The 20299-nt window shown below is 41.3% G+C and overlaps 1 protein-coding gene and 2 long non-coding RNA genes across 4 annotated transcripts; 1 reads left to right on the top strand and 2 right to left on the bottom strand.

The window, feature by feature from the left end:
• Positions 1 to 655: 655 nt before the first annotated feature.
• LOC137487208 (uncharacterized) lies at positions 656 to 7779 on the top strand. 2 transcript variants are annotated; one of them, XM_087260358.1, is made up of 3 exons: positions 656 to 804; positions 1739 to 1803; positions 5563 to 7779. In XM_087260358.1, the coding sequence occupies exons 2-3, from the start codon at positions 1787 to 1789 to the stop codon at positions 7151 to 7153; spliced, it is 1608 nt and encodes a 535-aa protein (XP_087116484.1). In that variant the 5' UTR covers positions 656 to 804; positions 1739 to 1786; the 3' UTR covers positions 7154 to 7779. The 2 variants fall into 2 exon arrangements, with proteins under 2 accessions (XP_087116484.1, XP_087116485.1); XM_087260359.1 differs by having other exon boundaries at positions 672 to 804; positions 1736 to 1803.
• Positions 7780 to 8451: 672 nt separating this feature from the next.
• On the bottom strand, positions 8452 to 12303 carry LOC147842920 (uncharacterized). The gene is made up of 2 exons (XR_015495366.1): positions 11501 to 12303; positions 8452 to 10764 (listed from the first exon to the last, which is right to left on the bottom strand). It is a non-coding gene; the product is annotated as an uncharacterized LOC147842920 (long non-coding RNA).
• A 4503-nt stretch (positions 12304 to 16806) lies between these two features.
• Positions 16807 to 18430, bottom strand: LOC147842919 (uncharacterized). The gene is made up of 3 exons (XR_015495336.1): positions 18366 to 18430; positions 17038 to 17143; positions 16807 to 16913 (listed from the first exon to the last, which is right to left on the bottom strand). It is a non-coding gene; the product is annotated as an uncharacterized LOC147842919 (long non-coding RNA).
• Between the last annotated feature and the right edge of the window lie 1869 nt (positions 18431 to 20299).

Genomic DNA, 20299 nt, shown 5'->3' with positions numbered 1-20299 from the left:
GTGCTCCGGTTTCCCCCTCATTATGCCCATAACCAACTTTGTCTGTCTCTTCCAGAAGATTATCTAAACTTCCCATGATTGTACTGTAAAATGATACAGTACATCTACTATCTTCTTTGGCAGCTGTATTTAGCCTTATTTACTCTTTTCACTTTACTCATTTGTATGACTGTCAGTATGTTTTATGTTTCAGATTTCATAACCCCTTTCTCTTACTGTACATCTGGATTGTTGCTAGGTTAACTTTGGACTCTCTATAAAAGTGAAATGATTCAAAGCTCTTATAAATCTGTTGAATATCTTCCAGAATGAACCTTTGGTTCTTTGCACATTTCTATTTTTCCTTTATGATTCTGTTTATGATCCTGTAGTTCAATTAGCTTGGGTAGAGCTTAGGCTTAGAAAAAGGTGTTTGCAGCTGTACCTGCAGATCAGGGAAAGATTGTCCTGTTGCCAATTATTAAATATGAAGAACACTGAAATTATTTTAGAACAAGTTTTCTAAATAAACTGAATAAAAGTTATATCAGAACCAGTAAAGACCGAGCAAATTTGTTTAATCTTATCTATCAAACAATTCTCAGAATTCATACACTGAGAGCAAAGGTTGAGTTCATAAAATACTAATAAAATTCCTCAACATTTCCGGGGTTAAAATCACTAAGCATGAACATGGTTTCATACTTGTAGAAGCATCTTCAAGTGCAGTTATTATTTGACAAATTTAAGCAGATTTACTATTAGTAAACACAATCAGTACCTCTGCACTTCTGGATTATTCACAGTCCTGTTTTCTCTGTGAAGGTAAGAAAAACATCTGCATTTTCTTCTCTTTATGTTATGAGCAGGTGAAAACTATTTACTCTTAAAAAGTTTGGCACTGATTTTATAAAATAGTTTGGCTTCGAAGAGCCTTTTTGTTATGACTTTGCTCTTTTAAGCACTCTGACATGCTCAAATATGCATTATATATTAAATTAATCATGCATTTTAAAACTTACAATATGTACTCATTGTAGGTTTTAAAATTCTACAAGACTACGAATTTTATTTGCTTTGACACATTTTATAACTTGCAGTAGTAAAGTAGTGATCTAATAGTACATTAAATTTAACATTTGAATTCATGCTTTTCAGAAAAGTCTGTAGGAAACTCATGTGTTTAATTTGACATTTAGGAAGAGGTTAAAATATTGTTACTGATTTAGCTGTGAATGAATCCTTAAATAAATCATAAACACTATTACTCTTTTCCAGTTTGTCAATTTGACCAAACAAACAAATAAAAAGCACAAAAAACAAAAAAACAAAAAAAAAAAAACATGCTGAACAATAATTTGTGATCGGTCAATGTTTTAGTTTCAGCGCAGACAAAACACATTTCCTGCAAAGCAGTACAATTTATGAACATTTTCAACAACTGATTATTTAAAACACTGGTGGATGGGGGACTTTTATTATTTATTTATACGTTTACATTAATGTATGAGTTGTCTTTCAGCATGCAAAACAATAATCAATCTAAGGCACTTATAAAATAAGTGAAAAAAATGTAAAAGCCTTTATTAACATGGCTATTATAAAAAATAAAATTAAAAAAAACTAATGTGCAACTGTTTGTGATCATGTGCAAACATCCCAAAAATGCATCTTTAATAATGCTTAAAGGCATTTATAATAAAAGGCAAGATACAGTTATTTCCCATGTATCATGATTTCACTGTTTTGCTGTAAGCAGGCTGGAGAGAGAGACTAAAGATTTGTTGTGAGGACATTCATTCCAGCGATGAGCATGAGTGTAACGTAAGTTGATGTACTTCATTTGTAATATTTGCTTTTTGAAAATGTATGATTTATCTTATAATTAGCTTTTTGAAATCTTTATAACTTTAAGTTCATCTGTCCATAGTAACTGTCAATCTAATTGTGATTTACTGCAGTTCCTACTGGCACACAGGCAACAATAAAACACAGCAGCTACAACATGCAGCCACAAAACAACTGAAAAGTACATCAAATCTCTCATTAAAGGTCTCAGCAGAGGATGATTAAACTGATCTACAAAAAAAAAACATTAGCCGATTTAAGCATTAATGTTTGGTCTAGTCACTATTGTAGATATCAGTGTTTGTTGGACTCCTGACCCTTGCCTTTATAATATACTTTTGTTTCTGTGGCTGTTGTAAAAAAAAAACTCACTAGTAACAAATCAATCAGAGAAAAAAGTGATTGTGATGTTGACAGTGTTTTGACTATGGCATTTATTCACCCATCTCATCCAGTATTTAATCTCAGGTTTATTTCACATTATTCATCATCCGATTCAACAGTGTATGTGAATAATAGAGTAAAATAATCTAGAGAGGCATTTTTCAGCAAAAAAAAAAAAAAATTGATCTAAAGTTTGACATCAATGAAACACTGCATTCTGGGTGAACTAATCAAACACAAGCATGAACCCAATATGCAGTATACATTCATTCATTTTCTTTTTGGCTTAGTCCATTTATCAATCAGGGGTCGCCACAGCGGAATGAAAAGCCAACTTGTCCAGCAAATGTTTTACACAGCGGATGCCCTTTCAGACACAACCCATCACTGTGAAACATCCATACACACTCATTCACACACATACACTACGGACAATGCGAGCGGTGGCAGTTGAGCTAGGTCTATTCTCCCATTGCTGGGCATTTCACTGGGTTGTCATAAAACAGCAGTTTCAATAAAGAGTAAATTTACCCTAAAATAGCTCATTTCTTAGGGACAGGGCACCATCTGGCACCCACACCCAGAGCCTCTACGTGTGGTCCTTAGACGGGGGGGCGGAGCACTTAACGATGGTTAACACCATCACTCAGGCTTAAACACCCTCTATGAGGCATTCCTACACTCTAAAGTGGAGTCTGTTTGACGAATGGTGTACATCTCACAGAGAAGACCCTCGGACTTGCCAGATCAGGGTTGTGCTTTCCTTTCTTTATGATGAACTGGAGTGAAGGCTGTCCCCTTCACACTAAAAGTTTAAGTTACTGCCATCTCCACTCATCATAACGCGATAGATGGTGGCATGCTGGGCATAGTAGATGCCATCACCCTCGCTTATCAATGCCAGGGTGAGCTGTGCCCCCCAAGAGTAAAAGCACACTGTACAAGGAGTTTCGCCTCCTCTTGGGTGTTAGCACACAGTAGCCCCTTTCACACAGTGATACCGGTAAATATCTGGAAAATTTCCGGAACGACATTATCGGTAATGATTAAATCACACTGAACTGAGCTAAACTGAACTGAACTGAACTTAAACACTAAAACCTGAACCACACTGTTCCAGTTACTGAACCGCACGGTTCCAGTTACTATGACCATTTATGTGAAGCTGCTTTGACACAATCTACATTGTAAAAGCGCTATACAAATAAAGCTGAATTGAATTGAATTGAATTGAATTGAAAAAAGCGCTGTTCACACAGGCGAGGACGTTACGGAAATATTCCGGAAAAGAGCATTCACACATCCATTCCAAAATACCGGTAAATTCTGACCACAAATGAGCTTTAAACGGCTGCGCTTGTATTTGTAAACATTTGACTAAATTACAAACTCTGTGGATGATCAATATTGTGAACAACTTTCGCAGGATCACTTTCTCATGTCGAGATGTTCATAATATGTGCGTGTGCTGGCGCTCACAGGCTGTATCACAGGCACACGCAAAGCTTGAAGGTAAACAAACAACGGCTTATCATAAGCATCTCATCGATGATTATTTACACAGTTGGCATTAAGAAGAACATATAAACGTGATCTGACTAACTTCTAGCAGCTAAATGTGTCTGGAAAAATATTCAAAGGCTTTTATCTTTACAAACCGCGCGGACGTAAATGCGTCTGACTGTTGTGATTGGCTGAAGCAGACGTCTCACGTCAGCACGTTCTAGACGTGCACGCGCTTATTACGGCAATCTTCCTTCTGCATTCACACAGCGCAGCATTCCGGCAAATTGCCGGTAATGTTACAACTTCTCTTTCCGGAAAATAGCCAGAACGAATTTACCGGTATTTTCAAAAAGGACCTGTTCACACATACAACCTTTCCGCAAAATTGCCGGCAATTTTCCGGAAAGGTCTGTATGTGTGAAAGGGGCTAGTGCCTCTCTAGCAGACATCTGTAGAGCCATGGGCTGTGAGACACCTAATACATTTGCAAGATTGTATAATCTCTAGGTGGAAAAATTAATAAACCTGGCTAGGAGTGGAAATACGCTTGCTGCACCTTTCACCCTAACACGGAGATGCAAGCACTTTCCTTTGCTCTGCTAGATGAGTTACCCATTTGGTATTTTTTTCTAGAAAAAGCTACATACAATTCTGCTAGTGAGAGAGTTTGAGTTTGAATGGTGGTGGATGATTTAAAGGGTGGGAGTGAATTCTCCGAAATCGACCTGTCGTTCTGCCGTAGGGGGTGTGATTGGTGAAAGGAGTGTGGTGAGGTCAATGTCAGCACCTGATAATATGAGGTTTTTGATTGCATTTGAGACTGGGGGTGGTTCCAGAGAAACGGGAGGGGTGGGGTGTGGCAGTGGACAGGGTGAAAGGGTGAAAGGGGGGCGTGCGGTAGAAATTTGTGTAGAAACAGTGGAATGTTGGGCTGGATCAGTGCTGGAAGTGAGTGCTTGGTAAAGGGAGGAAGAGGGAAAAAAGAGGTGATGCTAGAGGGAGAAAAGTGGGCGGGTACGGGATAAACATTAGAGTTGGAGCTGGTAGTAGGCTGAAGAAACTGTGTTGATGTATGAGGGGGTTAATGGGATTATGGGTGATAGAAGTGTGGAGGGGGGCTGGGCGTTATGCAGGTGAAGGTAGTCGATGGCTTGAGGTTGTTGGAGATGTTGAATTCTGACGGCGTTGAGCTGTGGTAATGCACATGGGCCTGCAGCCTCTCACTGGAGCCTCAGCTACTTGTCCAATTCCTGGCAGTGGCACTGTTGCCATGTCTGGAAGAGCAGAGCTCATGCTGGTGGTGTTGTGTAGTCTCCATTGGTTGGCATTCTGGTGATGAGTAGATATTGCTTTTAATGGCTCGGTATCTTCCTAGTATACGGTCTTCCAAAATTAACATAAGTCAGAAGGCGAAATACATCTATTTATTCTAAGCTTGAATTAATCTGATTGGACTATTGCTGATTGTGGATGAGAGGCCAAAAAATTTGTTTGTAAAACTTGTTTTATTGCTGCATGTGGCCACTATGAATTTAATAATATTATTTAGACAGAAATGATTAGAATGCTATTTAGTAGACATTTCTACCCTACCCACACTTCAGAATATTGCAAAAAGATTAATCTGGTTATCCTGATAATTTTTTTTCATTACTCTTTTAGGAGTGTTACTTTTTGTTGTGTTTTACTTGAAAGTAAGACGTCGTTTTCGGATGCTGCCTAAGTGTCTGTTGATAATTATTTTTTATGTTAAAATGCAACATAAAGCGGCTGTATTTTTTATGATAAATGTAATAATTATTGCTATAAATAATATTCTGAAAAATGTTTCTCCTTATTTTACAGAGAGCCCCGCCCTTCACCACGCAGACTAACATTGATTCAGCAAGGTCCTCCAAAGCTCTTCCGTCTACACACAGAAAGAAAAATACTTGATGAAAATGGGAAAGTCCGAAAATGGACTTTTGAAAAAAAAGATGTCACTAGGCAAAGCAAGATCATCCTGCTGGTGGGAGAGACTGGCGCTGGTAAGACCACCATCATCAACACCATGGTCAACTACTTGCTGGGAGTGACATTTGAGGAAGAAACGTGGTATGAAATCACTGAAGAAGAAGTCAGAGATCAGTCAGAATCCCAAACCTCTGAAATCACCATGTATGAGGTCTTTCCTGTAGAGAGTGCCATTTCTCTCACCATCATTGATACTCCAGGTTACGGAGACACTAGAGGACTGGAGAAAGATCTGGAAGTTGCGGAGAATTTATCTGCTCTGTTTCAGAACAACGATGGAGTTCGAGAAGTCGATGCTGTGTGTTTTGTGATTCAAGCGGCCAAGAATCGTCTCTCAGACAGACAACACTACATTATCAGCTCAATTCTGTCTCTGTTTGGGAAAGACATTGTGAACAACATCGTGTTTTTAATCACACACTCTGATGGTCTTCCTCCCAAAAATGTCCTCGGTGCCATTAATAAAGCTAAAATCCCCTGCAGAAGAGACAATAGTGGTCAGCCTGTTCATTTCTTGTTCAACAATCGTCAGGCTGAAGCTCGACATAATGAGAAACGCTACATTCGTACTCAAAAAGAGGCCTGGGAAAACAGCATGGATGAGATGAAAGAATTCCTTGATTCTTTGAAAGACAAGAACAGATGTAGTTTAGAGTTGACTTTAGATGTCCTGATCAACCGCATTTATTTTGAAGCATCCATCAGCAACTTACAACTGAGAGTCCAAGAGAAAGAGTCTAAGAGGTCTGAAAAAATTCAAATTCAGGAGGCAATAAAACAGAACAAGAAAAAGATTGAAATGCGCACAAATTTCAGCATTAAAGTCAAAAGGACAGTCAAATTGAAGGTGCCCATTGAAAGCAAGTCTTGGAAGAACAGAAAGGCGACAACTTGCACCGTCTGTGAGGAAAACTGTCATGAGTTTGAATGCTGGTGGGTTTCTAATCCCAGCCAATGTGAAGTCATGAAAAATGGTTTCTGCACAGTGTGCACAAGAAAATGCCACCACAGCAAACATGTCAAAGAAAATAAGAAATACATAATCAGAAACTCAAGCATGATAATAGATTTTGACAGTTTTAAAGAGGAAAAGGAAAAAGCCCAAGAAGATTTTGATAAGTTTTCAGTTATAATGGATGATCTTGATCAAGATTTGAAGGACATTGAGGACCAAAAGTCAAATCTTCTGTCTCATGCATACCAGACCATCAAGCATCTGTCTGAGATTGCTCTAAAACCAGACTCTGCCTTCACCCTCCAGCATCTGGACTTCTTTGTTCCCAGAGTGAGGGAGGCTGGGAAAGAAGAATGGGTTCAAGAGCTGGAGGAGATGAGGAGAATCGCAGCAGCTGAAGAAGCCAATAAAGACGCTCTGAGTTACCTGAAAGCTGGACTTGAAAAAATGTTCTTTAGTGGGGAATAAATCAGATCAAAGAAAAAAATGGTTCAATTTACCAAACCAGTTGTTCAGGTTGTCTCGCTTATGCATGCTGAGCCCCCCTCTTTGCCCTGGACTTTACCTTCTCCACCAGAGCAAGTTTGTAATATATGGTGTATCTTGTGGCTTTATATTCATGTTTGGTGTCATTTTAAATGTCTCTGTGTGATTGGTAAAACGGTCTTTATTTCACTGTAATTTTACAATTTCCCTTATTTCAGTTAATTTGGATTTTGACTTTGATAAGATCTTTGCCAGATGCTCCACTCCAGGGAAAATGGTCTTCACATCAACTCATGACCAGGCAAGAGTTTTGGTGAAGCTTTTATTGTCTTGAATTTATGATAATTTGAGTATTTAGGCAAAGCGTGCAGAAGTGTCTGTGGGATTCTGTAGTCAGGATACCCCATTGCAGTTTGTGAGTCTCTGAGCTCTGCATCAGGATTTATATACTGCAATGTACTTCTACACAGTCAGGTATTAATCTCTAACTCTTAAATGTATGTTTGAATAATTGATGTTGTACAATCTTGAATGGCTTATTTTGTTTAATTATGTGAATTGAAATGGAAAATCTTTGCCTGACAAATAAATGTAAAAGTCTTGTTTAACTCTAATATCTCCTGAAATCATTTAAATCTTTTAGATTGTTTAGGCTGACGTTTGACCAGGATTAGTCATACATTCAGGCTCAATAGATGGAGCATAGGCACAGCATTAGAGAACTTTTGATTTCTGACTATCACTGGCTTAGTATGATATAATCTAGTGACTAAATGAAACTTTCTCCATAAACCTCCACTCCCCAGCAGCCCTGTCCTGACCTCTTCATGCAGCTCAAAGGACCGAGCTGTCCCGGGAGAAGCTTGCTAATACCCAGAATTGGACCATAGGCCATCTGGCCATTCAAAGCAGTTGCAGACCTGGACAGAGTCATCCAGCCCAGCACCTCCTTGTGCTGCAAAAGGGAGGATTTCTCCCTATGAGCTATCAACCAAGGCTGAAACTGGACGCGGGCGTCCCGCGAGACACATTAAACACACAAGACAGGGATAATTTGTCCCAACTGGCCCGTAGCCAAGGCTGAACCTAGACGAGGGCATCCCGCGTGACACTTTTAACACACAAGACAGGGATAATTTGTCCCAATTGGAACGTAGCCAAGGCAGAACCTGGACGCAGCAGGCATCCAGCTTTGAACTAAGAAGACAGGGCTCATTTGTCCCTACTGAAGCTACTTTTACCACACAGATAGAGGAATAATAAAGACACTGAACACCATATGACCGTTAAGTTGTACAATATTTATTCAGGACGATTCAGAGTCTTCTGTTGGTTCGAGTGGGCAAGCCCCCTGGTTTTTCCCCTTGGCAGGCTGCCATGGCAGCGTCCTTCTGCTGGTTCCCTCCTGGAAAAGAGACAGGGCTTTCTGTGCCCGCTGCCTCCTTATCCTCCTCCTCCTCGACCAGGGCCCTTTCAAATAGTCTGCGGCGCTCACGTGCTTGGAGAGGTCCGAGGTGAAGTGCGTAGAACTTATCTGAGGTTGAAGTATCATGGCACATGAATTGCGCCAACTTGCGGCGATCCTCTGAAGAGTGTGCATTCTTTGCCTGCGTTGGAGAGAGACAGACAGGCAGAAGCTTGTTTAGGATCGAAGCCGCCGGTGGTAGTTACAGGGGCGTCTCATGCATACTCACATGGGTCGCGATGGCAGTCCGTACGTCAGTAAAGGTCAGTTTGCCTGGAAGGCCCATACTGATCCATGCAGACTGAAAGTATTTGTTCAGGGTCCGACAAGGATTGGCTCTGGAAGTGAAAAAGAAATAGGTAGCCTGGCTCCCTCCGGGGAGACCAGCCCGCAGCGTCAAGAACCTGTGGAACCAGCTGTATTCCTCCCTGTTTAGAGACAACTGCGCTGCCCCAAAGGCTCTGTTTGTCTTATGCGTGGTGATCTGGCATCAGAGAACAAGCAGAGAGAAGAAGTGAGTGAGAGCATGCTACTAGTGACCCCCACCTTATTTGCGCCATACTCACGTTAATGACATAAGCAGACTCATCCGGGCTTCTGGGGGCCTCTTCAACCTCCTGGATTGTCAGATTCTGGAAGACTCCACAGCGGTGCTCCGAGATGGAGGTTAGGTAACCAGTCAGAAAGCCATAAAAGCGCCACTGTTGCCTATTGTTTGTGCTGGACTACAGGCTATCTAATGAAGGCAGTGAGGTTAGACAAATTAGACCACCAACGGTTTTATTTCCTCTCTGGGTCACCAACAGCTCTTGGTTCAGCCAGCCACGTCCGTCTGCTCCTCTCCCCCGCGAATGGGAGCAGGGTAGGTGGGGTGGGGGTCAGCCGGGAGCAAGCGAGGATAAACCCGGGGGGTGGGCGGCGTTGCGGACGGACGGACGGGATGCAAACGCGCACACTCGGTGGGGGGGGGGGGGTGGTTTGGGGGTGGCTCTACGCTGCCCCTGAGGACTCGATTCACCACGCCAGGTGACTTGAACGAACCCACCGAGCATCCCCCAGCCCTCGCAGGACGAGGGGCGTGGGCCGAGTATTGGCGGGGGGGAAACGGAGTCCAGGGGGGCGGGCTGGCGTTCTGAGCGGCAGACAAGCTTAAAGCCAGACAGGCCATCTGGGTCCTCACCCATATGGGGCACCAGCCGCACGTAGTTCTAGCCTCAGGGGATAATGAAATCCCGTGTTCACCGTGGGGAGACGGACCCTGCCCCCTGCCCATGACCTGCGGGGAAACTGACGCCCTCTCACGACTTGACAGCTCAGCCATGGGGCCCCTGCCTCTCTGGGATGTGTGCGCGGTGGCCTGCGGGGAAACGGACGCCTTGGCGGGTTGACAGCTCAGCTGCGTCCTCCTGCCTTTCCGGGGCGCGCGCACGGCAACTTCCGGGGAAACGGACGCGCTCTCGCAGCTTGACAGCTCAGCCATGGGGCCCTGACTCCCATGGGGTTCAGCCCACCGGCCTTGCCCGGGTTGGTCGCACCTCCTGGGGCAACAGGCCTGCTCTTATACCACTGGTTCCTTCAACCGCTAAACCCAAAATTGCACTAAGTCCCTTTTTCTTCGCCTTCACCAAAACCCCGACAGCAGGTCAGCGAAACCCTAAGTCACGCTCGCACCTCCAGGCACGGGACATGCCGAGAAAGGTGGTCTCTCTTCGGGCATGGCTTGGTGGGCTCTCCCCTGGGTCTAATCAATGCCCCCGGTGAGCTCATCCATGCATTTGCATTGAACTGTGCCGTGCCACTGGTGATGCCTTTGGGGCCTGGGTCTTTGGCTGGACCAGGGCCATAGCGCGCACCTGGCTTGCCCGGGTTTGAGCGCACCTCCTGGGGCGGCGTTTGATGCCTTTGGGCCCTGGGTCTTTGGCTGGACCAGGGCAGTAGCATGCACCTGGCTTGCCTGGGTTCGAGCGCACCTCCTGGGGCTTCGTTGGATACCTATGGGGCCTGATCTTTGGCTGGACCAGGGCAGTAGCGCGCACCTGGCTTGCCCGGGTTCGAGCGTACCTCCTGGGGATGCGTTTGATGCCTTTGGGGCCTGGGTCTTTGGCTGGACCAGGGCCATATCGCGCACCTGGCTTGCCTGGGTTCGAGCGCACCTCCTGGGGCTGCGTTGGATGCCTTGGGGGCCTGGATCTTTGGCTGGACCAGGGCAGTAGCGCGCACCTGGCTTGCCCGGGTTCGAGCGCACCTCCTGGGGCTGTGTTTGATGCCTTTGGGGCCTGGGTCTTTGGCTGGACTAGGGCCATAGCGCGCACCTGGCTTGCCCGGGTTTGAGCGCACCTCCTGGGGCGGCGTTTGATGCCTTTGGGCCCTGGGTCTTTGGCTGGACCAGGGCCATAGCGCGCACCTGGCTTGCCCGGGTTTGAGCGCACCTCCTGGGGCGGCGTTTGATGCCTTTGGGCCCTGGGTCTTTGGCTGGACCAGGGCAGTAGCATGCACCTGGCTTGCCTGGGTTCGAGCGCACCTCCTGGGGCTTCGTTGGATGCCTATGGGGCCTGGGTCTTTGGCTGGACCAGGGCAGTAGCGCGCACCTGGCTTGCCCGGGTTCGAGCGTACCTCCTGGGGATGCGTTTGATGCCTTTGGGGCCTGGGTCTTTGGCTGGACCAGGGCCATAGCGCGCACCTGGCTTGCCTGGGTTCGAGCGCACCTCCTGGGGCTGCGTTGGATGCCTTTGGGGCCTGGGTCTTTGGCTGGACCAGGGCAGTAGCGCGCACCTGGCTTGCCCGGGTTCGAGCGCACCTCCTGGGGCTGCGTTTGATGCCTTTGGGGCCTGGGTCTTTGGCTGGACTAGGGCCATAGCGCGCACCTGGCTTGCCTGGGTTCGAGCGCACCTCCTGGGGCAACAGGCCCCCCCTTAGAGCCCTGGTTCGTTCAATCACTAAAGCCAAATTTGCAAAGTCCCCTTTTTCAAGCATTCTCCGAAACCACGACGGCAGGTCAGCGAAACCCAGCGTCACGCACGCACCTCCAGGCGTGGGACACGCCGAGAAAGGTGGTCTCTCTTCGGGCATGGCTTGGTGGGCTCTCCCCTGGGTCTAATCAACGCCCCCGTTGAGCGCACTTAGATTCCCCTAGATTCGTAAACGGTGCCGCTGGTGACCCCACCAACTGACTTTGTCGTGCTAGATACCCACCATCCCCCAAATGAGTGTTAAGTTGTTCCAAACAGCAAAAAAAAAATAAAAAAATACTTAAGTTACTTAAAGGAAATTAGCTTATCTTCTAAGAATCAAAACTGGCAAGGATGTGTCCGTGAGCAGATGAAACTGGCCAGTATACTGACTCTAATCGACTCTGAACGATGAACCCTTAATTGGGAATAGAGATTTATTTGGTTAATAGATCTAAATTAGATCAAATCACAACCTATAAGGTAATCAGCTCGAATTTGATGAATCTAAATTTAAATTATTATAAATCAGAGTCAGATTAAAATTTGGAGCTGGAAACAGATGAAAATAAATTAACAAAAATATTTTTTTTACATGTGCTAAAAAGGCTCACACATTTTAACCTTCACCCATGCTGTTCCGTCATAGAACTAATAGATGGACCCTTACAATGTATTATTAAAGTTCAGAGATATAACTTATTTTTCTCAGGAGTTTCTCTAAATGAGACAATGAAAGTAAACATTTACAATGAAAAATTTAATAGAGACATAAACATACTAAGGGTGTTTAGTTGCTCAAAATAGTATTAAAAGCTGTGTTACAGTATTTGTATTGTGCAACGTATATCCGTAAAGTTTTTGTGCATGTTATATATGTTGAAATGGAGAGAAGTTGCTGTATGAATGCTGTAATGTTTAAATTAAAAATACATGAAGATGACATGACCGTCAGGAAGAAAGCTGCATCTCATTTCTCAGAGCATGCATTCAGTGTTCTCACGGTCTTCCGATTTCATTTATCCGAGATAACTTGGCAAGACTGGTCTCCACAAGAATTGAGAAACAGCCTATCTCTAATCTTTGATGTACTGCAACAACTAAAGATGATTTGAATTAGTAACATTGTGGGTTTTGAATGCTTTATTTAAAAAAAAAAAAAGTTTATTTTATTTTTAGTCAGTACAGTCCAGCTGATATGGGAGTTGTGATATGTTGCTTCTCACATATCCACAATTGCCATTTGTTTAAAAAACAGCGCTGGCCCACTGTTTGCAAGAGTGTGATACATGCTGAACGACATCTGAGAACCTGCATGTTAAATCAAATTAACAGACACTAAAACGAAATATTACTTTAATGCCATGCTCTTTAATTACAATGACACTAATCTGACATAATTTTGATCTCAAATATTTTAATTAGCTTAAGTTATAACTGCACCTCTTACTAAGGATGCTCATTTCAGTCAATTTTGCCAACCGACAACCGCAGCTCGTTAACCAAATATCACCGGTTAACTGGTCAGATTGATAATAAATTATTATTTAATTAAACAAATAATAGTTGACATGTCTATTTTGTGTCTGACACACTAAATATTGTATTTAAAAATATTTTAACATGCAAACAAAAGCATACATAAGACCAGAACATCTTCACGCACCTGCAGTGTTTCCAACAGCATAGAAAAACAGAATAAACTAAATAAAAATAATAAAATAAATAGGCCTGCCCTAGATATTTTCACTTAAATGTCAAAATTTAGATTACAAACGAAAACACTGACTGAATCCTTTCAAGAACCGGCATATGTTGTTTGTCTAGTCATGTTTGTTTTTTGTTTTTCCATCAAATAAAAATATCAGGCTACCTCAAATTCATTGTCCACAAACAATATGCATTTAATTAATGCTCTAATTCTTAAATCACAAGTTTCTGTCAACATTTTAAAAGTCATTAAAGGTTAAAGTATGTCTTGAGCATCTGGTTTGACCTTAGAGCTCTCCGTCTCTCCGTCTCACTCGCGGGTCATGTGCACAAGTGCATATGTTTACTTTTATTAAAGTATAGGCTACAATAGCATATAACAAATTTGTTGTTTACATATGGAATTGCAATAATTTGCATACATGTTTTTTAAGCTATAAAGTGAAAGCCTCAATTTGGTGCAAAGATATCATTATGCAAAAATCAAGAAAATGTTTGGGTTTGTTTGATTGGTAGGTTAGGCTATTTAAAAATATAGAATGTATAGGAACTATTAAAAACTGTAATTTTCCAATTGGAAAAAAAGATTGGTTATTTGGTTGTAGCCTACGCTAAATCATCAATAGCCTATTTGTTAAGTTTGACGCGATCAGCACTGGTTTGGAATCAACTCTTCTGTGTCAAACTGTGACCAGCAATATTCTTCTTTCAATAAGCTTTTTTAGCAAAGTATGTCTTTAGGCACGTGTGGTTGCACGTGTTACCATTCATTCAATCTTGTGGGCTTAGTGCCTTTATTAATCCGGGGTCGCCACAGCAGAATGAACCGCCAACTTATCCAGCAAGTTTTTACGCAGCGGATGCCCTTCCAGCTGCAACCCATCTCTGAAAAACATCCACACACACTTATACATTACAAACAATTTAGCCTACCCAATTCACCTGTACCGCATGTCTTTGGACTGTGGGGGAAACCGGAGCACCCGGAGGAAACCAACGCGAACTCAGGGAGAACATGCAAACTTCACACAGAAACGCCAACTGAGCCGAGGCTCGAACCAGCGACCCAGCAACCTTCTTGCTGTGAGGCGACAGCACTACCTACTGCGCCACTGCTTCGCCCTTTCATGTTACCATCTCGTGAGTTAATAAATATGCTGCACATTTAGGGGGCGATCACATCGAGCGCACTTTTCCGTTCCATAAACGTATGGTGCACCTCACTGCCTTTTTGAAGACAGGAAGAATGAAAAAGACGCCACACAACTTTTTCCAATCAGGGTTAAATTTCTTTCCAACTGAAAGCACAGAGCACACAACAGCAAAAACGTGAGGCGCTCAGGGGCATAAGCAGCACACTAAACAATTGCGGCCATTAGTAAACCATTAAAAAGATGCCCGTCTTAATGCAAAAAGCACATTCGCTGTGATTCGTCCATTATGCAGCCAAACTTCAAAAATGGGTTTCCTCCAGGTACTCTGGTTTCCCTTAAAGTCCAAACACATGCTCTATAGGTGGATTGAATAAAACTAAATTAGCTGTAGTGAATGAGAAGGTGTGTTAGTGTTTCCCAGTATTTAGCTGCTTAAAACATATGCCGGAATACTTGGTGGTTCATTCCACTGTGGCGACACCTGATAAATAAAGCACTAAGTCAAAGGAAAATAAATGATTGAATACATTACAAAGACTCATTGAAACAACTAAAATATTTCAGATAGGACAGACACAAATCATATCCTGCCACCTGCTGGAAAGGAGTGTGGACATTCATTTCTAATCCCAATTTTTTAGTTCTGTAACTTTTAGAGGTTTGAGTAGGACATCTCTCTTTTTTTCTGAATACTTCCTGCTGTTTTAAAATCCTCTGCAAGTCGTTGTCTTTCATTATTATATCCTTTACAGTTTTTTGTAGAACAAACTTGACACTTAGAGCTTGCCTTTTGTGCTGTTGGGGTGGCTAAAACAGCAGTTTGATACTACAAGTTACACACCAGGAAAATTAATTCAGCTACTGTCAAACTAAACTTCTAATAATTGTAGATAGCTATACTACAAGTTACTCCCTAAAAGTAACTACACTGTAAATTCTAACATGTTCAGTTTACTTAAAAAAAAAGTTTGGAAACCGATTGCATTATTTTTGCAATATAAACTTACAAGGAAATCTTAAGTTAAGTATAATTATTGCCTTAAAATAAGAAAACTAAAAATTATAATGTAAACTAACTGTTAAAATTCAACTTAGACTTACACTTAGAAAACTTTATTGATCCCGCAGGAAATTGCTTACGTAATGACTGCCATAACACACAAAACACAGAAACACAAAACCACAAGACAAAATAAATAAATTAAATAAGTGAAATAAGTCACATAAATCCAACCAATCTATAAAAGGAAACAGCCACAATACATAAGTATACAAACTATTATATAAGAAATTACACTTAAAAGAATCAGTGGTAACTAATACTATTAAGTCATATATCAAGTAATGAAAATAATATTAATTAAGTTTAATAGAAAATTCTAGTTAACGTACTCGTCATTATTTAGTAACCTTAATTAGGGTTTTATAGTAAGATTACTTTATTAAATTATTTATTAATTTATTAAATTATATATATGCATATAGAGTTCTTCTTCCTTGCTCCTGACAGGGATAGAGGAAGGAAGTTGTAGCCACCTTGTAATGCATTTTTCCACTTCTTTATCAGTGGTGTGGTATGGACATTTGTCCTCACTGCATCTGTGATTAAAAGATAAATAATTAGTAGCAAACAAGTACAAAAAAAAAAAACGAGTGCACGAAAGGCCACATTTTGGTTTGCCCCACACCAGTTCATATGTTCAGCCAAGAAGTTAGCCAAAAGTTTTTTCCAGGATACACCAAACTGCTTCCTTAATGAAAAACACCAATGATTTCAAAGTAGGTTCCCTACGAAGCAAACAAACAAACAAATAAATAAGACAAATAAACTTAAAACACTTTAAAATTAGCAAGAGCTTGAACTTACCAGCTTCTTCATTTGTTCGGGCTGCTCCTTTAGTTGATTTTCAAGCTTTTCCAAATCAAATTGGACAAAGGAAGGTCAAATGTGTTTACATCTGGAATTTCATCACGTCTGTTTTGGTTTTGTGAGAATCAGGCCCAGTTGCTGCTTTATGACGTTGCATAATTTTAAAACTTCAGTCACTCGTGCTAAAAAAGAAAAATAAGGAATCAGTATAAATCAACCTTATTCTCATACAACTTGTGTAAATACAGCAGTGGGTTAGACACTGCTGATATTCTCTAGTTGATCTTTACTTTCTAGCTGCATTAAACCTTAACAAATTTAGTGATGTCTTCAATTCTTACAAAGACATAACAAGATGCAATAAGTTCTGTCTTGATCTCAAACTGCACTAGAACAAGGACTGTAAATGTTTATAGGTGTACTGGAATGTACAGCATCTGTGCATCTTGTTGGTGGTCTTAAGACTTCTGCCATAGTCATTGATGGTACTTGTGGTGCTGCATTGATTTCTGAAATCTTCATACCTGCCTTTTATCCAGCCTCTTTGTTCCAAGTAATTTTTCTTCATCATGGTATAGTTGTGTCTTTACTGTCCCTTGATCAGATACATTTACAAAACAAAACATCACTTTAGTATAGTGCCAGGGCAAAACTCGCAGGTTGTAATAGATCAATGACATAATGTTGACAGTATGTGTTTAAAATAATTGCAAACAAACCTGTTCTGTCTTTAGATGTATGACAGGCGATCATCATCCTCATCTGTCTACCAGTCAGAAATCACAGTTGCGTGTGGATGTTTGAGTCGAGCTTCCTCATATGCATCTATAATGAAATATCACATTGTTGTTAACCTCCCGTAAAGAAAAGTTCAAATCCTGAAATACTATCAAAGTTAATTAATGCATATAATACCTATAGTGTAAATAATCAGTACACAGAAGGTTGCACAAGATTTATTCGGAGATTCATGCAGAGTGACAGCCTTATGAATCTGAGACATAGATTTGTAAGATGGCCAAGCACATGCATTATTCTGTACCCATGAAGATTAACCTACCATTGTGAAAAATGTTTGATGATGATAGCCAATAACAATAAACCATTTCAGCTGTTTGTGAAGCAATTAGTAATGTAATGTCTGAAAAGCTCAATCTATGTTGAAAATGTATCAGCAGTTTACAGCTTATAATTGACTTTAGGCACACAACTATAACATGCCTATTCACGTTCAAAAGAGTGTGCCATTGACTTCTTTGGTCGTCATGTGCTGCAAAATGATCTCACTAACCTTTTGTTACAAGAACAATGAGACTTAACCAACAAATATTGTTACCCATTCATTTAAATCAGAATTTATCACTGTCAATAACAAAAAAAAAAAAAAACATTAAAATCTGCTTTAAGTTTTCAGTTTTACATTAACTGAACATTACAGTATAAACATAAGATATAATTGATTCACATAGGCTAACACATATGAATTAAAGCGCATACTAATATATTTCTCTTGGATAATTTAAAGAGAATAGTAAACAGTCAAGTTGAGTCAAGTTAAACAATAATATTTTTTAACCCAAAACGATTAGTTTTTATTTACACATAATCACAGAATTAATACTGTTGGATAAGTATACGCCTGTACAATGATTTTTTTTTCAACACCCACGGTACTTCATAATGTTAAATCAGGAAAAAAACACATGTTTTGCCATGTTAGTGTAAATGGATTCATCTACAGAAACTTTCTTTAATGCAAAGTTAGCATACACAGAAATTTGTTTCATGTTTCTTTAAAATAATTAAAATAGTTTTCAGTTACTACACACGTTACAATCTAACATTGTGTAAAAGGAAAAGGAACTTTCAGACGTGTTTGTAACTGTTAGCGTTAGCATACATTAGCTCCAGTCGTGTTTCTTAAAGCAAGTTACATTTCGTATCAAACTGTTTTAAACTACTAAACGCTGTTACAACAAAACACTGTGGAAATGTTTTAAGCTCTAAATTCGCTAATTATACAGAACACAAGCAGTAAAAAGCTTACCTTTCTGACCGGAATCCACATGAAAATTTTGAAAAACCAAACTTCTTTTTCTTCTTGTGATCTTCGTGCCATGGTGGTTGACAACCAGCTTTTTGGAGCATTACCGCCGCCGTCTGGATTGGAGTTTGGATCAGGAGTTTACTCACGCATGTGTTTATTATGAAACCAACTTCTGCTTTAAAAAAAACAGTCAGCACAGGAGCGTGCTATCCCGAAAATAAGCGCATTTTACATCGTTTTTCTCTAGATGACATGTATAATCTATTTATAAATAATATTGTTTTGTTTGCGTCTAAACATTGCAACCATCCACACTAAATATTCTTATTATTTGGCTGCTGTCGTACCATGAATATTTTCTCAAATTATCATTAAACGTGGAGATAACAGATTACTAGATAAAATAAGAACCTGATCGGTTGCCATCAGCCGAGTCCTTGCCAGAAGCGGGCCGGACTTTACAGACAGACTCGGGCCGGATATGGTTGACTGTAATCGGGCCAGTGCATCACAACCGCATGTGCGCGGATAACACTCGCCGATGCTGAGTCGGAGCTGGAGGGCAGCCGAGCTCGGCCCGATTATTGCCTGCTATCTGGGCAGTCTCTCCTGGCAGGCTTCGCCAAATTGTTGGATTTTGCTGTATTTGGCTTAACCGTTCTTGGGTGGCTCGCCAATGTATTAGATTACTCTAATCCAAAAAATAAGAAAGCTGACCAAAGTTCTTACGGAGAGAAGACTTTATTGAAGACAATCAATAGTGCAGTTCCTCAGCAGTGATGTTAACTCGTCGGTCTTCAAGTAACTTAACCAAAAGTACTGTCTGTGAGACAGTACTTTATACTAGCATCAAACAAACCAATCTGTGTTTACGACACTGCTGAAAAATCCAGCTTAAACCAGCCTAGGCTGGTTGGCTGGTTTTAGCTGGTTGACCAGCCTGGTTTTAGATTGGTTTTGGCCATTTCCAGGCTGGTTTCCAGCCATTTCCAGCCTGGTCTTAGCTGGTCAGGCTGGAAAATGACCAGCCAAATCCAGCTAAAATCAGCTTGACCAGCCTGGTTTAAGCTGGATATAGCTGGTTTTGGCTGGACTCCCAGCTTGGCTAGGCTGGTCAAGCTGGTTTTAGCTGGTCATCTCCCAGCCTGACCAGCTAAGACCAGGCTGGAAATGGCTGGAAACCAGCCTGGAAGTGGCCAAAACCCCCCTAAAACCAGCCTGGACGAACCAGCTAAAACCAGCCAACCAGCCTAGGCTGGTTTAAGCTGGATTTTTCAGCAGGGGAGGCTCAGCAGGACCTTCTTATCAGATGTTGCAGCTGTTGTTTTGCTAGTACCCATTGAGATTGTAAAAGGATCATTTAGTTCACACCCATCAGTTTGTGGAGGTTGAGGCACTGGTCAACCCATCATATCACATCAGAGTTTAATCAATGTAAATGCAACTGAACTAAAATGCACATGATCTTTCACTATGTTAAACGATGTTCGACTATAATGTGACATCTGTTGTGATTAGATGATGAGATTAATATCATGAATCGTATTGAATCATGAGTCAGGTGAATCGTTACATCACTACCTGCAATTCTGACATTTTTCCTCAAATTCTTTGTCGTGGAATTCATACTCTTGTTCTTAATCTGCACGGTGATGTAGCGAAAAAAAACCTGCCAATTAAAAAACTTTTTTTTTAAGTTCTGTGGTCTAAATAACTTTCCATAACTACTAAAACTGAATGTCAAAACATATTTTAGAGATCCAACCAAGCCCTACTTCAGTGCACTAGTGCAGAAACACAGCCCAGATGAGATTTAACACAACATATATAAATATGAACTTGGGCTAAAAGGCAGTCAAACCCTGAGCTTGTCATTGTTAAGAATACCCCAGAGTTTGCAAGCTGTGTTGGCAACATATTATCCTTTATCCTGT

This window comes from Danio rerio, chromosome 7, assembly GCF_052040795.2.
Source record: "Danio rerio strain M-AB ecotype USA chromosome 7, GRCz13ab, whole genome shotgun sequence".
NCBI lineage: Eukaryota > Metazoa > Chordata > Actinopteri > Cypriniformes > Danionidae > Danio > Danio rerio.
This window is presented reverse-complemented; position numbering and strand designations above follow the sequence as displayed.